At 45.3% G+C, this 18,183-nt stretch overlaps 1 protein-coding gene across 8 annotated transcripts in view; it reads right to left on the bottom strand.

Annotated features, from left to right (window-relative positions):
* Nucleotides 1-3,214: 3,214 nt before the first annotated feature.
* The window catches only part of Tjp2 (tight junction protein 2), a 112,624-nt gene continuing 97,655 nt past the window's right edge, over nt 3,215-18,183 (bottom strand). For 5 of the 8 annotated variants that reach the window (XM_060387749.1, XM_060387725.1, XM_021648955.2 and 2 more), the window contains 10 exons: nt 17,977-18,164; nt 17,402-17,497; nt 16,112-16,191; nt 15,102-15,312; nt 10,615-10,715; nt 9,192-9,404; nt 8,034-8,144; nt 6,622-6,933; nt 5,163-5,248; nt 3,215-4,133 (listed from right to left, as the gene is read on the bottom strand). In XM_060387749.1, the coding sequence (XP_060243732.1) occupies nt 3,968-4,133; nt 5,163-5,248; nt 6,622-6,933; nt 8,034-8,144; nt 9,192-9,404; nt 10,615-10,715; nt 15,102-15,312; nt 16,112-16,191; nt 17,402-17,497; nt 17,977-18,164 (1,564 nt within the window). In that variant the 3' untranslated portion in view covers nt 3,215-3,967. The remainder of the gene's footprint in view (nt 4,134-5,162; nt 5,249-6,621; nt 6,934-8,033; nt 8,145-9,191; nt 9,405-10,614; nt 10,716-15,101; nt 15,313-16,111; nt 16,192-17,401; nt 17,498-17,976; nt 18,165-18,183) is intronic. The other 3 variants (XM_021648957.2, XM_060387754.1, XM_060387761.1) reach the window with 1 other exon arrangement.

Consider the following 18,183-nt stretch of genomic DNA (forward strand, 5'->3'; position numbering starts at 1 on the left):
TAGCTCATGCCTTTGATCCCAGCGCTTAAGGAGGCAGAGACCATCTGATCATTGTGAATTCAAGACCAGCATGGCCTACAAAGCAAGTCCAGGACAAGAAAGGCTACCCAGAGAAACCCTGCCAGGAAAAAACAAACAACCAAACAAAACCACCACAACAAAAACCAAAATGGCAAAGTTACTTTTTAACAGCCCCAATATAGTTCATGAACATGTATTTCTTGACCTACGTGGAATAATGAAATTTGTAATGAAGGGTTGCTATGATGCCTCAGCATGTAAAGGAACTTGCTGCCAAATCTGATAACCCACGATCTACCTCGGGGTCCCACGCAGAACCAACTCTCCTCTGACCTCACGTGTGCACCAGAGCTCAAATGTGGGCTCACATATATCCGCAAGAGAAATGCAAAAACATTCTACAGATGCATTTTGCTTTTAAGCATATGGGTGTTTTGCCTGCACACGTCAGTGCACGCGTGTGCAGTGTATGAAGAGGCTAGACGAGGATGTCAAACCCTTGAAACTAGAATACAACTGGCGAGCCACTACGTAGCACTGGGAACTGAACCTGAGTCCTCTAAAAGAGTCTTAATGACAGACTCATCTCTTTAGCTTTTATAAAAAAAAAAAAAATTGTTTTGTTTTTTTTTACTGAAAAATCAGACTTTAGATAATAAGTTTGTTTTTTTTGTTTTTGTTTGTTTTTTTTTTTTTTAATGGAAGATTGGGTAGTGCTGGACACATGTCTTTTCATAGTAGCAGCAGGCTGGAGCGGAGCGGGTACTGTTCTACACCAAGGCCCTGCCCAGCCTCCTTCACAAAGCCGTGTAGCTGTGTGAGGCCATGCTTGGCCACTCTTGCTCATCTCTTCCCGCTACCTTTTACTGCCTTCCTGAGCCAACAAGTGGGATAGCATCCATGCAGCCACAGGGCAGCCAGCATTCTGAACACACACACACACACACACACACACACACACACACACAGAAAAAACCCTTTCCCTCCCTGGGAAAATTCCCAAATTATAAAACAAGCCAGTATCTCTTGAGGCCCTTATTTCAAGGAGTGCTATAGTTGAGCTGGGTTGGAATGGGAAATAGAGAGAGCATGGTACGTGCAGTTGATCCTCTGTGTCTATGCATTCTATAGCTTGGGATCCAACAAACCAGATTGAAAACATTCAGGATTTTTTTTTTTCAAATATTAGGCATTAGAGAGAGATGGTTCAGTGGTTGCCCTCCATGAAAGAACACAGTGAGGAACAGACCTCCCAAGCTAGCCATAGTGATATGTGCCTAGAACCCCAGCACTCAGGAGACTGAGGCAGGAGAGCCGACATTTCGGAACAGCTTGGATGGTAGAGTGAGATGTCTCAAAGGACAAAATAAATAAAAATCACCACCCCACCCACCCACCCACCAAATCGTGGTCTATATTTGCCGTGTGGAAACTCCCCCTCTGAATCTGAAGATCTGAGGAGCCACAGCAGAGGGAATGCCACTCTCACATGAAGCTCACTTTCCTCAGCTCATGCTCCTCTTCCCTTTTTTCATCCGTCTAGCACCACTGTTTCCATGACTGCAATTCGCTGCGGGGAGCTTGGAGTCCTCAGAACAAAGCAACATATGAAGAGAAAAGTGATGGAGGAACACTGGCAGTCACTGGCCTGATGGTCATTCCGGGGACCAGACACGCTGGCTGTCTACACCAGGTAATGCATCTGACACCAGCCTGTACCAATGCCTGCAGGGAAGCCTCCTCACTGTCCCTAAGTGGGTTTCCTGCATGCTTGCTCCTGTATTTTAAGGAGGATAGAATAGTAAATCATCCCGGGTTTAAGCAGTGTACACTTTGAGCTCTTCACAGCTGGTGGCTTTTGTTAATGGTCGGAGCATCTTTAGTCACTGCCTTGAAGACTGCTCAGAAATTCAGGCTACAGTAATAGTCGGCTTGGAGACTTAGCACCCAGATATTTAGGCACGGAAAAGCACAAGCTTAGAGTGTAATTCATTAAGCCCCAATTCTAGCTCACCAAAACTTCAGCTTACTGTTGGACACAACATAAAGGACCCTTAACCGAGCCCATCCCTTTTCAGTTTTCCTCTCCCAAATACAGCGTACTTTTGATGCATTTGAACTTTAATTCCTAAACTGTCACATTTACATTTTACACCTATTCCGCTCTCAAGAGTGAATGTGTAAATAAATGAGCTTTTCTAGGAAGCAATCCACAGTAGTAAACACAGGCCTTAAAAATGCCCCACCTCCTCTTCTTGCCAATTCCATTTCTGAGAATCCATCGGCAGGAGGGCTGATGAGATCAAGGCTGGCGCACAAGCACAGCTTGGATAGAAAGGATACATCTAACGCCAACAGAGGAAAAATGGGCATAATCAAAACAGCCAGTGGCCAAGTGTTCACTGAGGAAGCAGGGGCAAGATTAGGCCACAGTGATTAGTCATGATGGGCAGGCAGAGTTCTTCACTGTGAGAGGAACATCATTATTATTTTATTTTGGTTTTTCAAGACAGGGTTTCTCTGTGTAGCCTTGGCTGTCCTGGGGTTTCTCTGTATCATTGGCTGTCTTCAACCAAGATGGCCTCACACTCACAGAGATCCGCCTGCTCCTGCCTCCCTGAATACTGGGATTACAGGCATGGGCCACCGCACCCGGCTGGGAGGAGTTCTTGGTAAGATGGGAAGTAGAATAGGGAACAGAAGCGCAAACCCAGCACAGCACCAGGAATCCCTCTCAGACACTCAACAGACAGGCATGAGGATGTAACTGGAGGAAATGCCTGAGAATGATCAGGGCTGTAACAGTCATACCTCCTCCAGGGGTCTCGATTTCCCAGTGTTTAAGGATACATTCTTTCTTGTGTCGTCAACAACAAGGGAGGAGGGTCTGTTCGGTGGTGTGGGCCACTTGTTCTTGCTGAGAGCCCAGGTTTGATCCGCAGCACCCACATAGTTGTGGGGGGATCTGATGCCGCCTTTGACCTCTGCAGGCACCAGGCACACGTGGTGAACATGGATGCATGCAGAAAAAAAAACAAAAACATTCCTATGCAATTTTTAAAAATCCCTTAAAAAGAGTGGCTTAAACCAGGAAGGCCAGGGTGAGGCTCAGTGGAGGAGCAGCATTGTGCAGGCAGGATGACCATGGGTCCCACCCAAACATTGCCCAAAAAGGAAGGATTCACCACAGAGCTCATTCTTGACTACCAATGGACTCCTTTTTATTAAATTACAAAACAGCTTGATGTCAGTACAGACGCTGATACAAAGAAAATAAAATACCCTTTTCTCAAGTATCTGCTTTCATAGAGCACGTGGTTGTAGACAAACAACAAAAACTCTAGACTAAATTCCTGGCCTCCAAGCTATGACAGCCAAACTACCAAGCGTCGCTGTCCTATGTACAGTCAGAATTTACGGAAAATACTACACAGACAATGCCCCGAAAACACGGCAAGGTGCAGGGAGGCAGTTAAAGCTGCTAAACTGGTATAAAAATTTAGTCAAAATAAAGATTTAGTCCATTATAGCTCTGCATAAAGCTCCGGGGAAGGAAACTTAAGACACATCTTGTCAAAGGCACTTAGAGAGTTGTAATAAAATACTTCTGAATTTAGTTTGAGATGGAGTATTTTTTTTTAACTCCTTTTTCACATTTGCTCCACACTGAAGCAGTACTGGAAGGCAGCTATGAATGAGGAAAAATAGTTATTGCTCCTTAATATACATATTAAAAATACAGAGATTAATACAGATTTTGGTCCGCACCAAAGCAAGTAACAGTATCAGACTGCAGTGTTTCTCTTCATTCTGAGCAGAAAGTCATAATCAACTTTACTCCAGTCCCTCGAACAGAGCCTTAGGTTGGTTGCTACCGGGGTCTCTCTGCAGTGCACTTCAGCTGGAGAAGATCTCCAGGGGGCCTCGCAGGAGTCCGCGCCGACACCTACAGTTCCGTGTCTCGGTACCGGGAGGGCTGGCTGTAGTAGCCACGCTTTGAGTGCGCGGCCAACTGCTGCCGGTATTCCTCCTCCTCGGGGTCACTGCCGTAGCTCCCTCTGGTGTCCTGGTAAGGTCTGGAAGGAGCTTTCTGTGGCTCCGGGGGTCTAGAACTAACAAAAAGAGGGTGGTAAACACAGCCCATCTCGTCCGGCTGCCCGCAGGGTCACCGAAGCTCTGACCCCAGCAGGCTGATCGTGTCCTGACCCCTGAGCGCATGCTACACCAGCCCAGGCTCTGCTGGTCCCTCTTCAGTTCACAGGATGGTAGGGGAAGAGATATATGGGTCAAGGCCATGGCATGTTTGGGCAGCCATACGTTGCCTGAACTAACATAGGAAGACTATACCTGTTGCATTCCCGTGCTCCTACCCACAGCCCCCCACTCAGAAGAGAGTTCTTTCCTGTGTCAGTTATACTGAGTTTCCTCTGGCAGGGTCAACTTGGCCATCTGTGTTCACTCAAAGAGTAATCTACATGACTCCAGTTTTTCAGTGCTTTAAAACAGGGCTCTAGCTACCTGAAGCGGGAAATGACTAAACACGAGATGGCCACAGGAAGACACGATGAGGCCTAGTGCTTGCTCAGCACTTAAAATGCTAGGCCAGCCAACTGCCTGTCACAGACCTTCAGACCTAGTTTGGCACAAGTGGCCTGTGCATCCCGACACAAAGGAATTAAGGACCTTGCCTACGAGCTAGTGGACTTTAGTGACAAAAGAAATCTAAGCACTAGGAATTCTGCTCATGTGCCCTCCTAACATGATATAAGCTCCAATGTGCCAGAGGGTATTTTGAGACAGGGTCTCTCTACATAGCCCTGGCTGTCCTGCCTCTGCCTAGCTTTTGATTTTGTAAATTTTGTTGTTGCTTTGTTTTGCGAGACAAGAGTTTCTCTGTGGAGCTTTGGCTATCCTGGAACTGGCTCTGCTCCAGACTAGGCTGGCCTCAAACTCACAAAGATCCACCGGCCTCTGCCTCCCAAGTCCTGGGATCAAAGGGGTGCGCCACTATCGCACACCTTAAGAGTTAAGTCTGACTAACAGGGTAAGGTAAACAGTCGGCCTGGGAAGGAAATTTTTAGCACTCTAACATTCTTCAAGTGCTGGAGAAGCTGCTGGCCTATCCACCAAACGGCCCTTACCTCATGTGAGGGGGCATGCCGGCTTCTGGCTTCGGGGCTTTGATAGGAACCGCATAGATGTCAGGGTGCTTCTGAGCGATTTCAATCTGAGGCAGTAAGGGAACAGAAGGAGAGAAAGGGCCACTGAATGGTTCTCTTGCTGGTCACCCATAGACCCGACCTTGTCCCTACATCCTACCACCGTCTCCCAGTTTATTCCAGACAAAAAAATAGATTCGCCCCTGCTTCCACAGTCGGGTGGTGGCTGATGGAACGTGCCAAAAGGTGAGGAACGAAGTTCAGGGAGCCCTGAGATACTAAAGTAAGCTGACCAAAGGAACTAGTACTGTATGACCTCACCTCTGTGAGGCTCTGAAAACATCAAATTCAGAGAGGCAGACCATAGAATGCCGTGGTGGTGGCTGGAGGGAGGGAATGGAATAGGATGGTGTGGCTGAGGTTGGGGGAATGGAGTGGAACGGTGTGGCCAAGGCTGGAGGGAGGAAATGGGAATCACTGTCAGATGGGAAAGTTCCTGAGCTGTCCTCTTACAAACAGCTGCAATGGTACATTTTATATTAAGTAGTACTTGTAGTCCCAACTACTCAGGAGACTGAAGCTGTAGAATGACCTGTGTCTGGGTCCCTCAGGACAACATCAGGAAGGTCTCGAGAAGAGCAGGAGGGCGGGCAGGAGAAAGTCTGTCGTGCATCCGTCCCTGCTCTTGAGGGAAGGTCTCACTGTGTTACCCAGGCTAATGTCCAACTTCTGGGCTCAGTGCTTCTCCTGCCCTGGGTTCAACCTGCTGGGACTATAGTGATGCTCCCACTTCTGGCATCACTCGAGTTCTTTGATACTGAAATGTCTCATATGCATTTCATCCATTCTAACAGCTAAAAATCGACAGCTCCCAGGCCCAATGGCTTCCAGGATCCTATGGCAAATCTGGGCACATATAAAAGGTTGAGGACCAAATAATCATCACCCATATTCCAGCTAAAATAACATCTGAGAGGTATCAGCCCTCACTTTCTGGCCCAGAGCAGGCCACAAGCATGCAGCATGGAGAGTTGAATCCTGCTCATCTGGATTGTTACACTTCCAGTTTTTGCTTGTTTATTTTTAATTTTCCAAGGCAGGGTTTCTCTGTATAACCTCGACTGTCTCAGAACCCAGAACTCACTTTGTAGATTATGCTTCCATTGGCCTCAAACTCACAAATATCCACCTGCTTCTGTCTCCCAAGTGTTGGGATTAAACACGTGCACCACCACCACACCCACTTCTGTCAGTCGTTGTTGATGGGAAGCAAAAAGGATATGCTGACAGCCAGGGAAGCAGTACAGAGACCATGCGCGTGACTGTGCCTGGCATGACGCTGGCAGCGGGAAAAGGGGTGTGAGCTGCTACTCTGAGAGCAAATATCTTGAAAACACTCCCTGGGGCAACCTAAGATGCTCAGGGAGTTTAAAACAATTACCCTCGCATTCTGTGCTTCTTGGAGCTCCTGCATCCTCTGTAATTTTGCCTTGTGGTCCATCTTCTCGAATATTTTCACTCTGCCCAGGACGGATCTGGGAGCATCTTCCTGCTCCTCGGTGCTCTCCTCCACCTCCTCACTCTCAGGCACAGGGACCGGAGTGGAAGGCTTCAGGATGGATCGCCCAAAGGAAGGTTTCGCTGCAACGGGGGGAGGACAGCCTTTGGTGGATCCCCCCATTTCACTGCCAGCTATGGCAGAGAGGTTCGACTTGGAGTAGTCGTAGAATTCTTCTCTGTTCTGGCTTCTGGCCTGCAAAGAGCAATGGCATACCTTTGACCTTGGGCTTTTAGTCTCTTTTCAGAACTACATCAGTGATTTAATACATCGTGTTTCCTGATCAGTTTCCAAAGGTGGGCAATGTAACCATCTTGACAAAGAACCAAATACAACGAGGCAAACAGCCATCGGTTGGGCATCTTGATCCCTACCTGAGGGTGACAGAACTACAGGCAGAGGTGGGGTGGCCGATGGCTGGCACTGGGTCGAGGTAGACCCACGTCCTAGTGGAGAAGACTGGACTCTCACGGAAGACCGCAGAGGAAATCAATTTTGGAAATGAAAAAGGTTTTTCTAAGGTCAAGAGCCTGGGCTACGAAGTGGGGCCTTGGCTGGGGAGTGGTGAGGCTGGGCTGGAGTCAGGGTAAGGCAGGCGGGACACCATGCCACCAGCCACTGCTCCTTCACTTTCAAACGCCAGCCCTACTACAGGCCTTTAGTGTTGTATTATGTAAAGCCACTAATTACTGCTGACAGCTTCCTCTTCTCATCTAAATTATCAAGTTAGAAAAAAATCTTACTGGGCTATAAGAAAAGCCTGTCGCTACAGGTTGATTGCGATCTGGGGCGATGAACCTCGTGACACACACCCTGGAGCCCTCCTGTTGATTCTCTTCTAGATAGTAATTTGTTAATTCAATAAATTAAGATGCTTTTACAGCGAGAGGCATTCCACACAACAGCAATGCTCATCTTTCCTCAAGATGAGGAAAACCAGTGAGGATCCTCTGGTGCATCCAAATTAGACTGTAGGCAGAAAACATTGACTGGACAGAAAAAAACAAACTCGTGGAGATTAGTGATTCTGGCATGCAGCATTTGACCTTTTCAACTCATAAATACAAAAATAGCAAAAAAAAAACAACAAAAAAACTAAATTCTGAATTCTCTGTGAGGGCTAAAATCATACCCTTTCCTACTAGTGGCTTTCGGGCCTGTCTCTCACACTTCCCTAGGCTCTAACCGAGTAAGTCCACAGTCCACCAGCATCTCAGCATGCACGTCTCCCTGGCTTCCCAGGAGCTCCAAGGCACCTGTATCCTCTTCCCATGCTAGGCTTCCCAGACACATACCTTGGGCGGCTCTGGCTTGAATGCTGGGGGCGGGCTACCATCCCTAAGTTGATCTCTGCTAGCCGCCCTCCTCATCTGAGCTCGTGGCTCTGGGCTGGGTTTCCTTATGCTCTATAAAACACAAAAGTTCATTCACAGCAAGGGCACCTAAGCAGAGAGAAGACAGGACTCCGCTCTGCTGATTTCTGAAACCTTGTAGAAATCAAGAAGCTGAACAGCTAAGGCAGCTCTCGCTTGCTGCAAACAAAGACATCAACCATTCTCTCCTAGTGCAAGCTTAGGGCACAGTTCACAAAACTGCCTGAGTACAAGGCACTAGGCTCTACATTTAATGGAAGGGAAACAAAACCCAACACTCCTAAAATCTAAAGGTCTTTGTCACAACCAGAAGTATTTCTAAGCCTTAGCTCTTTCTGTGTGTGTAAACAGTAACTTTTTACTAATCCACTGTATATGAGGTGTTATGTGTGGTAGACTTTTCTTCCTTGGTTTATTTCTTTTTGAGTAGTGATAGCTCATTGTTCATTGACAAAAATGAGCAACCTGCTGAAGGGCAGTCCATAATTATCCATCAAATGTGCTTAAGCAATCTTGTCCACAAAGATCATCATTCCAGTGTTCTCTGAGGTGCGAACAATCATCACTCCACCTAAATTATGCCCACTGATTGTCTGTAGGACTGTGTAACCCAGGGGATACGCAGTGCCCCTGACCAGATGAATACAGTGCATTTAAAAAGTGAAATACAGAGACAAGGAAACTGATGGGGAAACACTCAGGAACCCGGATAACATTAGAAGGTTAAAGGTTGAGGGGAGAAGGAAAGCAGGGCTCCTAAGAGTACAGAGAGAGGCCTAATCAAAGGTTACAAGCAAATACAGCAATAATGTACTCTTAAATTTCCATTTGTAATTTGGGCAGTTGGCGCATCAAGCCGACCATTCTCTCCCAAACACAAGAGAGTGGTGAATGCTGCCACTCGGCCTTTTCCAATGTCACTCTCTGGCTCCACTCTCCGTGGACCACAGCCACAGCCACGTAGGCATGGGCTCCGAGTGTGCCTTCCTAGCAGTCCTCAGCCCCAATCCTTGCAGATACCTTCTACATCACCCTCACAGCCTGCAGCAAGCTGCCCAGGTGTGCTGTGCCTCGCCTCACCTCCTCATGCTGCACCGGCTCCGAGGAGCGGGTGATGGAAGACACCTGGGGCTCCTCAGCTGGCTCATCCAGCTCATTGTCAGTGTAGGCGCCTCCCTCGCCGTCCGTGTCTTCAAAGTCACTGATGAGACGGCTGTCACAACTCAGATAGTCCGCGCCCATGGCGGTTAAGTAGGACATGCGGTCTTCAGGGTCATCATCCATCCCTTCCATCTAGAGGAATTTGTTTTGAAGGGTGAGTGGGATCTGCCATGGCTCCTGGGAGTGGGGACTCAAGACAACTCCCAAGGGCTGAGCCAAGCATTGGAAACCTTGACGTGTGCTAGCAGGGGAAGGGACCTTTAGTTTCCTGCCAGCACGTGGCTCTGATCTGATGTTGATGCTGAGTTAACTTCTGCACAGACACAAACTGAAGACCTGCAATCTGTCCTGGCTAGTGTCCATCCTGTGTGCCAGTTGAGCCAAGCTGCCCGGCTTTGTTGGGCTTCCAGGATCAGCTCCTCTCCAGCTTTTCTGCTGGACCCTGTCTCCACCTTGGGCTACATACATATCTACTTGCTTCCAAGACTCTCAGACCCAGGCAGGGATATTGCTCAGAAGCAGCTGGGTTCAATTCCCAAGATGGAAAAAAAAAAAAAATTTCTCCAAACCTTGAGGACAAAAGCTACACTCTGCTCAACTTGTCCTCTCCAGGCAGAGGTGAAGACTCTGAGCATTTGGCTGATGTGTCAACAACCAGATTGAAAAAGCAAGAGAGTCTAGTCCACAAAAAAAAAAAAAAAAAAAAAAACAATAACAACAACAACAAAAAACACTACTCACTCTGAAGGCTCGTCAGCTCCTTCAGTTTAGCTGGAGGAAAGGTTCCTGGTAAGAAGGGTCACCAAGTTCTTGACTCTCTCCTCCCTCCCACAGAACACCTGTGTGCTCTGTATCTCTAAAGACTGAGATGCTCTCCAGTGTGAGAGGGCTAGGAAAGGTCACCAGTGTTTTCGTATCACGTATTCAGACTCAGAGGTGGGATGCATTCTCCACCCTCCTCTTTCCTGAGCACACATGCCAGCTGTCAGCTTGGTGTCATTTTAACCTGCTTTACCCATGGTTCTCAACCTGCCTCTCGTCTCCACTCCGAGTTTCCCATGTCTTTAGTGCAGTGTGGCATTAGGAATGATAACTTGTAAGCTCTGATTAGAGAACTTGGAGTGCAATTCTAGTTGCTACATTAAAAGTAGAGGGAAAGTGAATGTAGGCCAGCCTTGCAAAGTCCCTTCATTTTGTTACTTTGTTGGAGAATTATAAAGGTCCCGACTTGATGAACACACTGAATCCCTTTTGTTTCACGGTTTACTACATTCACTGCCCTCTTGAGGAAGCATCAAGAACAAAGACCCTCACCTCACAGCAGCAAATCTAGACCACATACCTTTCCTTCAGAGACCCAGACTGCTTCCCCTTGCTGCTGCTGAATGCTGTCCTTCAAGCTGCCGAACCAGGCATCATTGGCTGAATTCACGTTGATTGTAGCTACAGAATTACAAGCAAAAAGGTCAGCATGAATTTCCAGAGCAACCTTTATTCTACTTATTATTGTTGTTATTTCTATTTATACCATATTTGAAGAAAAGTTTGCCAAAATCAGAAGTCCGTATGTTATTTAAGCACAAAATCCTTTTGTTTGAATGCAACTAAATGTGTTTTACTTTATATTATAGACTCTATGGGCTTATTTCACTATATATATTTCTTATGAAACTGTTCTCCCTCTCTGTGTTTGTGTGTGTGTGTTTGCTTACAATGCTAAGAACAGAATTCATGTCATCCCAAATGTCACATATGCATTCTACCACTGAGTCATAGCCCCTTCCATAAAATAAAATACATTTTCTTTTTTTATTTATTTTATTTATTTTTTTTTAAGATTTACTTATTTTATTATATATACAATGTTCTGTCTGCATGTACACCTGAACACCAGAAGAGGGCACCAGATCTCATTATAGATGGTCGTTAGCCACCACGTGGTTGCTGGGAATTGAACTCAGGACCTCTGGAAGAACAAGCAGTGCTCTTAACCTCTGAGCCATCTCTCCAGCCCATAAAATACATTTTCAAGAGCACAGATAAAATGGAATGTTCTTTGAACTGTGAGCTCAAGTAAGTCTATTCTTCCCCTGAGCTGCTTTTGTCAGCATATTGTTAGCACAGAAAAGGGAAAAAACAACAGGACAGGTAGTGAAATGAAGAAGAGCCTTACACTTAACACCAAGCAAATAAAAAAAAAAAAAGCCGAGTACAAACTTGGAGCATTATTTTATGAGCTTGCTGCCTGGGCCATGTAAAGACACTGACTTGCAGCAGACATAAGATGCAGACAGACACCTGGCATGCATCTGGCCTTCAACAGTCTGTTCTTACTGATGTTAAAGATAAACTGAGCAAGCAAAACTGCTCCAAACAGTAAGTTGGATCTAAATGTTCTAAACAGCTGGAAAGACTGGAGAGACAGCTCACTGGCTAAGAACACTTGCTATGAAAGCAGAAGGACCCAAGTTCAAATCCCCTTATAAGAAGCTGGGCATGGCTATGTGTGCCTATAAGCCCAGCACTGGAAGTGTACATTCATAGGTCCAGGGTACTCAATGGCCAGCCAGCCTGATGGACATTAACACACACACACACAGACACAATAAGCACTGCATTAATATAAAAATGATCCACAATGCAAATGACCAGGGTGCAGGCAAACTAGAATTGCTTTTTAAATTATGCTTTCATGGCTCTTTATCAGAGGGCCTGTGGTATCTATCATTTCTAAAGCTAAATGAACCGTTATACAGAAACCATTACATAAATTTTCTGAGTAACTATGCTTCAAGTTTTCTTTCTTTAAATTTGATTTTCCTTCATTTAAGGAATTCCAATCTTGAAGCCAGGTATAATGATATTCACTTGTAATCAGACGTATGTCTGTACCTACGTGGGAGGCAGAGGCAGGAATCTGAGGTTCAGGATCATCACTGACTACAGTAAGTGTGAGGTCAGCCTGGGGATACATGAGACCCTATCCCAAAAACTTGAAAAGATTTCTATCCATGACCTTGGGAGATGGTGAATGAGCTTACAATTTCCTTGTTATTAATTATTTACAGCATCAGACTGAATGGATACACTGGCAGCTCAAGGAAATTAACCTTGATGCCATGGATTCTCTTGGGTCCTTATTTAATCATGGTACTTCACAAACATTATTGTAATCATAGCTAAAATATGATCCATGATGTAAATACAGAAGCGAGACTGTGCAAGACAGGGACCAAACAAGTGACTTACAGACGTATAAAGAATCTTAAGTGGCTCCTACAGCTTTCTATCAGCAGCTGTCTGATGAAGTCTAGATTTGTCACAAAGAAAACTTAAAGGGGCTCTCTCAGAAATGGAGACACATTTTGTCCCCTGCCAATACGAATGTCACAAAACCCCAAGTTTCACTGGCAATGAAACTTGCTGGAAAGCTGATGTGCAAGTTGCACAGAAACGAACTTTCTGGCCCCACTCAGAGGTAGATTCCAGTTCATGCACTTTGCCTCTTTTCAAAGAGGCTTGTTATGACTTTCAAACTCAAGGAACTGAAATTCTGAAAGCATCCCCCTGCTGCCAGTGTCCCCGCTAGCATTCTCATACCCTCAGGGCAGGTCTGGCCGGCCCTGGCACGTGTGGAAGTACCTTCTGACTCCGAGTCACAGAGGCGCCAAAAGGCACCATGTAAGCTAGAAGGGAGGGGAAAAAGCTGGAAGATTGCTAATGGACGAAGTTTCTGTCTAGAAGTTCTTGTGGCGATGGTTCCACAACTCTGAAGGATCTAAACCCACTTGACATGTGCCCTTCACATGGCTCAGTGGTACAGTACACAAATTTCACCTCAGGAAGGCAGTCCTGTGACCACTCTAACACTCACATGCCAGACAGCAGCTAAATACACAAGCCACCCTTTAGCTCATTTCTTCCCTGTCCTTAACATTTCCTGCACTCTCCTACGAATCCCAGTATCACCTTCTGCACTTTGGATTCTTCTCAGCTTAGGTACAAGATTCATTTCCCTCAAACAAATGCCATATAGAATAAAAAATTTTTATATAATGTGATTAGAAAGATGACTTATACAGTAATAGCACTTGTAAGCTCTTCCAAAATTCCAGGGTTGGGACACAAAATCCTCATTTTAATGACGCCTGGAAAGGAGATGAAACAGCCAAACCACTGCATGGTGCTGTGACATGCCACAGTTTATAGTTTGGGTCTCTAAGTCCGTAAGGGCACCTCAGCAGTCTGTAAACCATGAACTGAGCTTTTCAAAAGTCCTAAGAACACATACAATTCAAAGTTCATTTTTATGATAAGTATGTTTCTACATTAAATATTTTTATTGACAAAGGGGTATACAGGCTATAACATTTTAAACTATTTTGAAAAGCCAACTTGCTTTTGAGCAAGTCTCTGAATAAAGTATCTTAATGAGTATATCAAGCTCATAAAGGAAAAGATCTTAATATTGTCATATTTAAAATCTCATCTGTAGAAAAAATTTATTACTATATTAATAAGAAACAGGGAGTAGGATACTGAGCCCAACGAGACCACATACGACAGAAAACATGACTTTAGATTGTGCTCACCAACACAAATATGCTATTCCCATTTACCAATTCATAAAGCCGGCATGCATTAAAGCCATGGGAAATAAAACGATACTTCTGCTCCTGGTTCTGCTGATCAGGGCTAATAACCAGTGTTTCAGACACAGCACATACCACCGGTCTCAGTCTGTGGACAGACTTGAGGTGAAAGGGCAATAAAAAGGCTCGGTGCAGCCTCCACACAGCTTTCAGGAGTCAAGCTTAAAAGTCTGGAAGAACCGTATGAAAGACAGCTGCATGAAAACGGGGGCTTCTCGGGGCACTCTATCAATAACCACGCACCTTCTGTCCTGACGACTACTTGGCTCACGGTCAGACGGGCCTGGCTGGTATGAAGCAGACTCTGAACTTCAACCCTCAGCGTCCATCCACGCCCACCTCCAGCTTTAATTGTAAACTTTCTGCTTCTCACCCAGCACACATCACAAAGAACATGAGTGGGGCTAAAGACAAGGTTCTGTGGTTAAGAGCACTGGCTGCTCTTCCAGAGGACCCACGTTTCATTCCCAGCATCCACATGGCTGTGAACAAACCACCTGTAACTCCAGTTCTCTCTCTTTTTTGGAAGCTTTTCTATGCAGATGAAGCAGAGGCCAGTCTATAAACTTTCATGTACTCGGAACCCACGTGTGCATCATGGTGCTTCGCCAGTCTGTTAGTTCTCTATCCTCCCCTCTCACTGCAGGTTAGCTAGGCAAACTGTAGGGAGCCTACTGGATAATTGATAAAGATTTGGTTCAGTATGCATCTCTAAAAGACAAGGATAATAATGAAGAAAGAAACACGTTCACAGTATCATTACCAGCAAGAAGCAGAAGTAGCAAATGTCTAAGTCTTCTACATTCCCAGTGTTCAGGTTTCTATTGGGGGGCACTGTCAACCCCTGCAGTGCCTCCCAGTCAGAGAGTGACTTAGCGCATCACTGACAGTGAACATGCAGTTACACACGGGAAATGCAGTCATTAGCCTTAACCCTACCACAAAAATCTAATGTCGTTAAGATAACCAGTTATTACCATGTTTTGGACCTTTACAATCATTTTTGGTTGTCAAAAATCAAAGTTTAAGGTATAAGTGCCAAACTTCTATGTATCTACTCCCATAGGATTAACTCTTCTCAAATGAGTCAAGACCCTGATTCCGCATCCCACACTCAAGATTATTTCCTTATTTCTCTTTTTGACCTCGGACCAACCGCCTTTCAAACTTCACCTACCTGTAAAAAGATGAGAGCAGGACTTTTTGAGCTTGTTGGCTTGATCGAATAACTTCCGAGAACTTTTATTGGATGTTGGGCTCAACCTCTGTCTTATGGCTTTAACACCTTGTCTGGAATCCAGGTTGAAGAAAATCACGATTGGAAACCACTGAGTGTAATTGAGCAGGTCCACAGCTTTGGGGGTCACGTCGAGCAGGGCGTGCTTGTCCTGTTACCAGTGGAGAAGGATGGAACACGGCGACATAAAACAACATCGTCAAGGGGTTTGTTTTCCTAGGCAAAGCCTGGACCAGATTTAACAGCTCTGGCTGGAAGTCCCTTTGTAAGCTGGCCTTAAACTCACAGAGATGCGATCCCTTCCGTCTCTGGGATTAAAGGTGTGTGCCACCTTACCTTACCCTGCATATTTAAATTAAAAGGCCAAAAGTATTTCTTTCCATTATTACGTCCACTTCCGTATTATCAGTTAAAACTTCTTACAGAAGGATTGTAGTAACCCTCCTAGTCCATGGATTCATCCTTCAGTTTCTTCTGAGGTCAACGTGAGTAAAAACGGGGTGAGGACAGTACAGGGTTCTAAGTGGGAATGAGGGGACAGGCCACATTTCTACAAGTTTTTTTGGAGTATATTTTTATGATTGGTCAGCTCTGTTTTTGGTTATCACTATCTCCCACCATGCCAACATATATATTTAATTATCACAGCTACACCTATGTATAAAAAGTAGTGCATGTGAATGTGTGTTTACGTATGTGTATACATACCTATATATTGGGGAGGGGGTTGGTTCTCTTCGTGGTTTCAGACACCTGAAATACATTCTCCTCCAATAGAGAGGGAGCACCAGTAAGTGCTACTTGGTTTAAAATGGAAACTCTGCCACGGAACAGCAGCTGGCTTTGCCTAGTGAAAAGCTCCTACTGACATGAGCTTTGATCATTCGTATCAACATCCAAATTTTATTCCAAACCCCGATCCAGTTCAATGACAACATGAGTTTTCTCACCTGCTCGATAATTTGCCTCACAGTATTCAACCGAACGACTCCGCTGGATTTCTCAGATCCTGCATCTTTGGGTTCAGTTTCTGCAAAAGAAAAGCGGGGCTAAGTAATGGCCGTGGGAAGCAGTGACAATTAAATGCCCCAAAGGAGCATCAGCACAGTGGGATACCTGACACAGGCGTCACCGCATGGCACACAGTGAGTGGTGTGTGCGTGCGCGCGCACAAGCCCAAGAAGAGTGTGCACCTGTGTGTGTGAGCGCTCGTGCGCATGTGTTTTACATATCAAACACCAGGGTTTTACTCCTAAGAGCCAAGTGCCATCCACCTTAGCTGCAAACCCAACCCTATTCGGTGGAAATCTAATCATGAAGAAATTGCTGGGTGAACCTAAAAGTACTGACACTCTCCAAGTACCAGTATCCCAAGTGATTCCTTCTCAAAGGATGGGTCTGAAAATATAAAAGTCCTGAAAAGTCATAAATACCAACCATAATGGATGAGCCTGAATTTAAAAAAGAAAAAAAAGAAAGAAAGGAAATGTCTGAGACCAAAAAATACTACTGATTTTTTAATATTTACATATGCATAATTAAAAATCTAAAAAAAAAAAAGGAGACGAATGTCTAAATATACAACTCATTCATGGTAATATACTCCTATTATACTAGCACTTGGGAAATGAAGGCAGAAAGGTAAGAAATGCAAAGTCATCCTCACAGTAATTGCAGGGCCAGCTTGGCCTATCTGTAGTACCCTCTACCCTGCTCAAAAAAAAAAAAAAATCCATTTCTGTTATCCCTATCTCATACACACAGACTGAAGGTAATTTTACACGGCATCTTTATTTAGCACATCTGCATTTAAATGCTGATCATTCATATGAGAGCAAGCCTGGAATATTCCCCCTGGTGCTAATCATGTTGACACTCAAAATGTTTCAATTTTTGGAATATTTCAGATTAGCAACATTCAAACTATAACACTAATATTAAATCTCTTTGTTACTGTGGGGACGATGGCATCATCACAGTGTAAGAGAATATCTTATTATGAGAGTACGTGTGTACGTGTGGACGAAGTCTCCTGGCCCTGGAACTTAAACTCTGATCAACAGACAGTTTCAAAGCGGGGGATTGTGTATCTGTCTACCGGTGGTGGGGAAAAAGCGTATCTGACGACGTGATAAAATGACTCCAGGCATTGTGTGGCTATCCATTATTCTTTCAAAGTTTGTGTGCTGGACATCTTTCAGATTAAACACTCTGGGCACAAAACTCCACGAATAACTTACTTGCAGTTTGAAACAAGTCAGGTAACTCATTCGCCAACCTTTCCATTGCTATATCTGCTATGGGGCCAAACAAGACCACAGGTCTCTTGAAGCCAGCTGAAAAGGAGAAGAAAAAAAAAAAAAAAAAAGAAAAAAGGAAAAAAAAAAAGGCTTTCAGATGTACACCATGATTATACTGTCTAGATGACAGGAAAATGTACTGTCTACACCTTGACAAACTCAGCCAAGGAAACTGAATTCTCCCACCTCCCTGTACTCCAGTTCTTTCCAGAAAGAAAAGCCTTCGCTGCCCTCCCCACCACACAGTTTACGGAACCCTGACTTGTCATTCTCAGACGCTGTGTTTACACATCCCCACTCTGACACATATTTGAGTGTCAGTACTGACATTTTCCTCCCTTTCAAGAATTCGACTCCACTGAGGAACCTGAACCACTCAGGCTCCCTGTTGATTCCTTCACTACACCCCTGATGTAAGAGACATAGGTGAAGTCGGAACTTGATGGTTACAGAGACAGTGGAGGAAGTGGCTCAGAGCTCAGCACGTCACTTCCTGGCCCATGGAGCTGCCTCACCTTCCCGCAGCAGAACCTTCTCATAGGCGGGGAACTTGGTGCTAACCGACACAGCGGCCGACAGGTCTTCCCGGCTCTTCCGGATGTTCTTCTTGACCCCGGATCTCTGGCCACGCATCCGCCAGAAGTCTGCTCTGTCCCCAGCGTTCTCTCTCTGGGCATTCTGGACACTGGCCATTTGCTCAGCTCTGAGAGAAAAAGCCAGAA

Source organism: Meriones unguiculatus, chromosome 1 (assembly GCF_030254825.1).
Source record: "Meriones unguiculatus strain TT.TT164.6M chromosome 1, Bangor_MerUng_6.1, whole genome shotgun sequence".
NCBI classification, from domain to species: Eukaryota; Metazoa; Chordata; class Mammalia; order Rodentia; family Muridae; genus Meriones; species Meriones unguiculatus.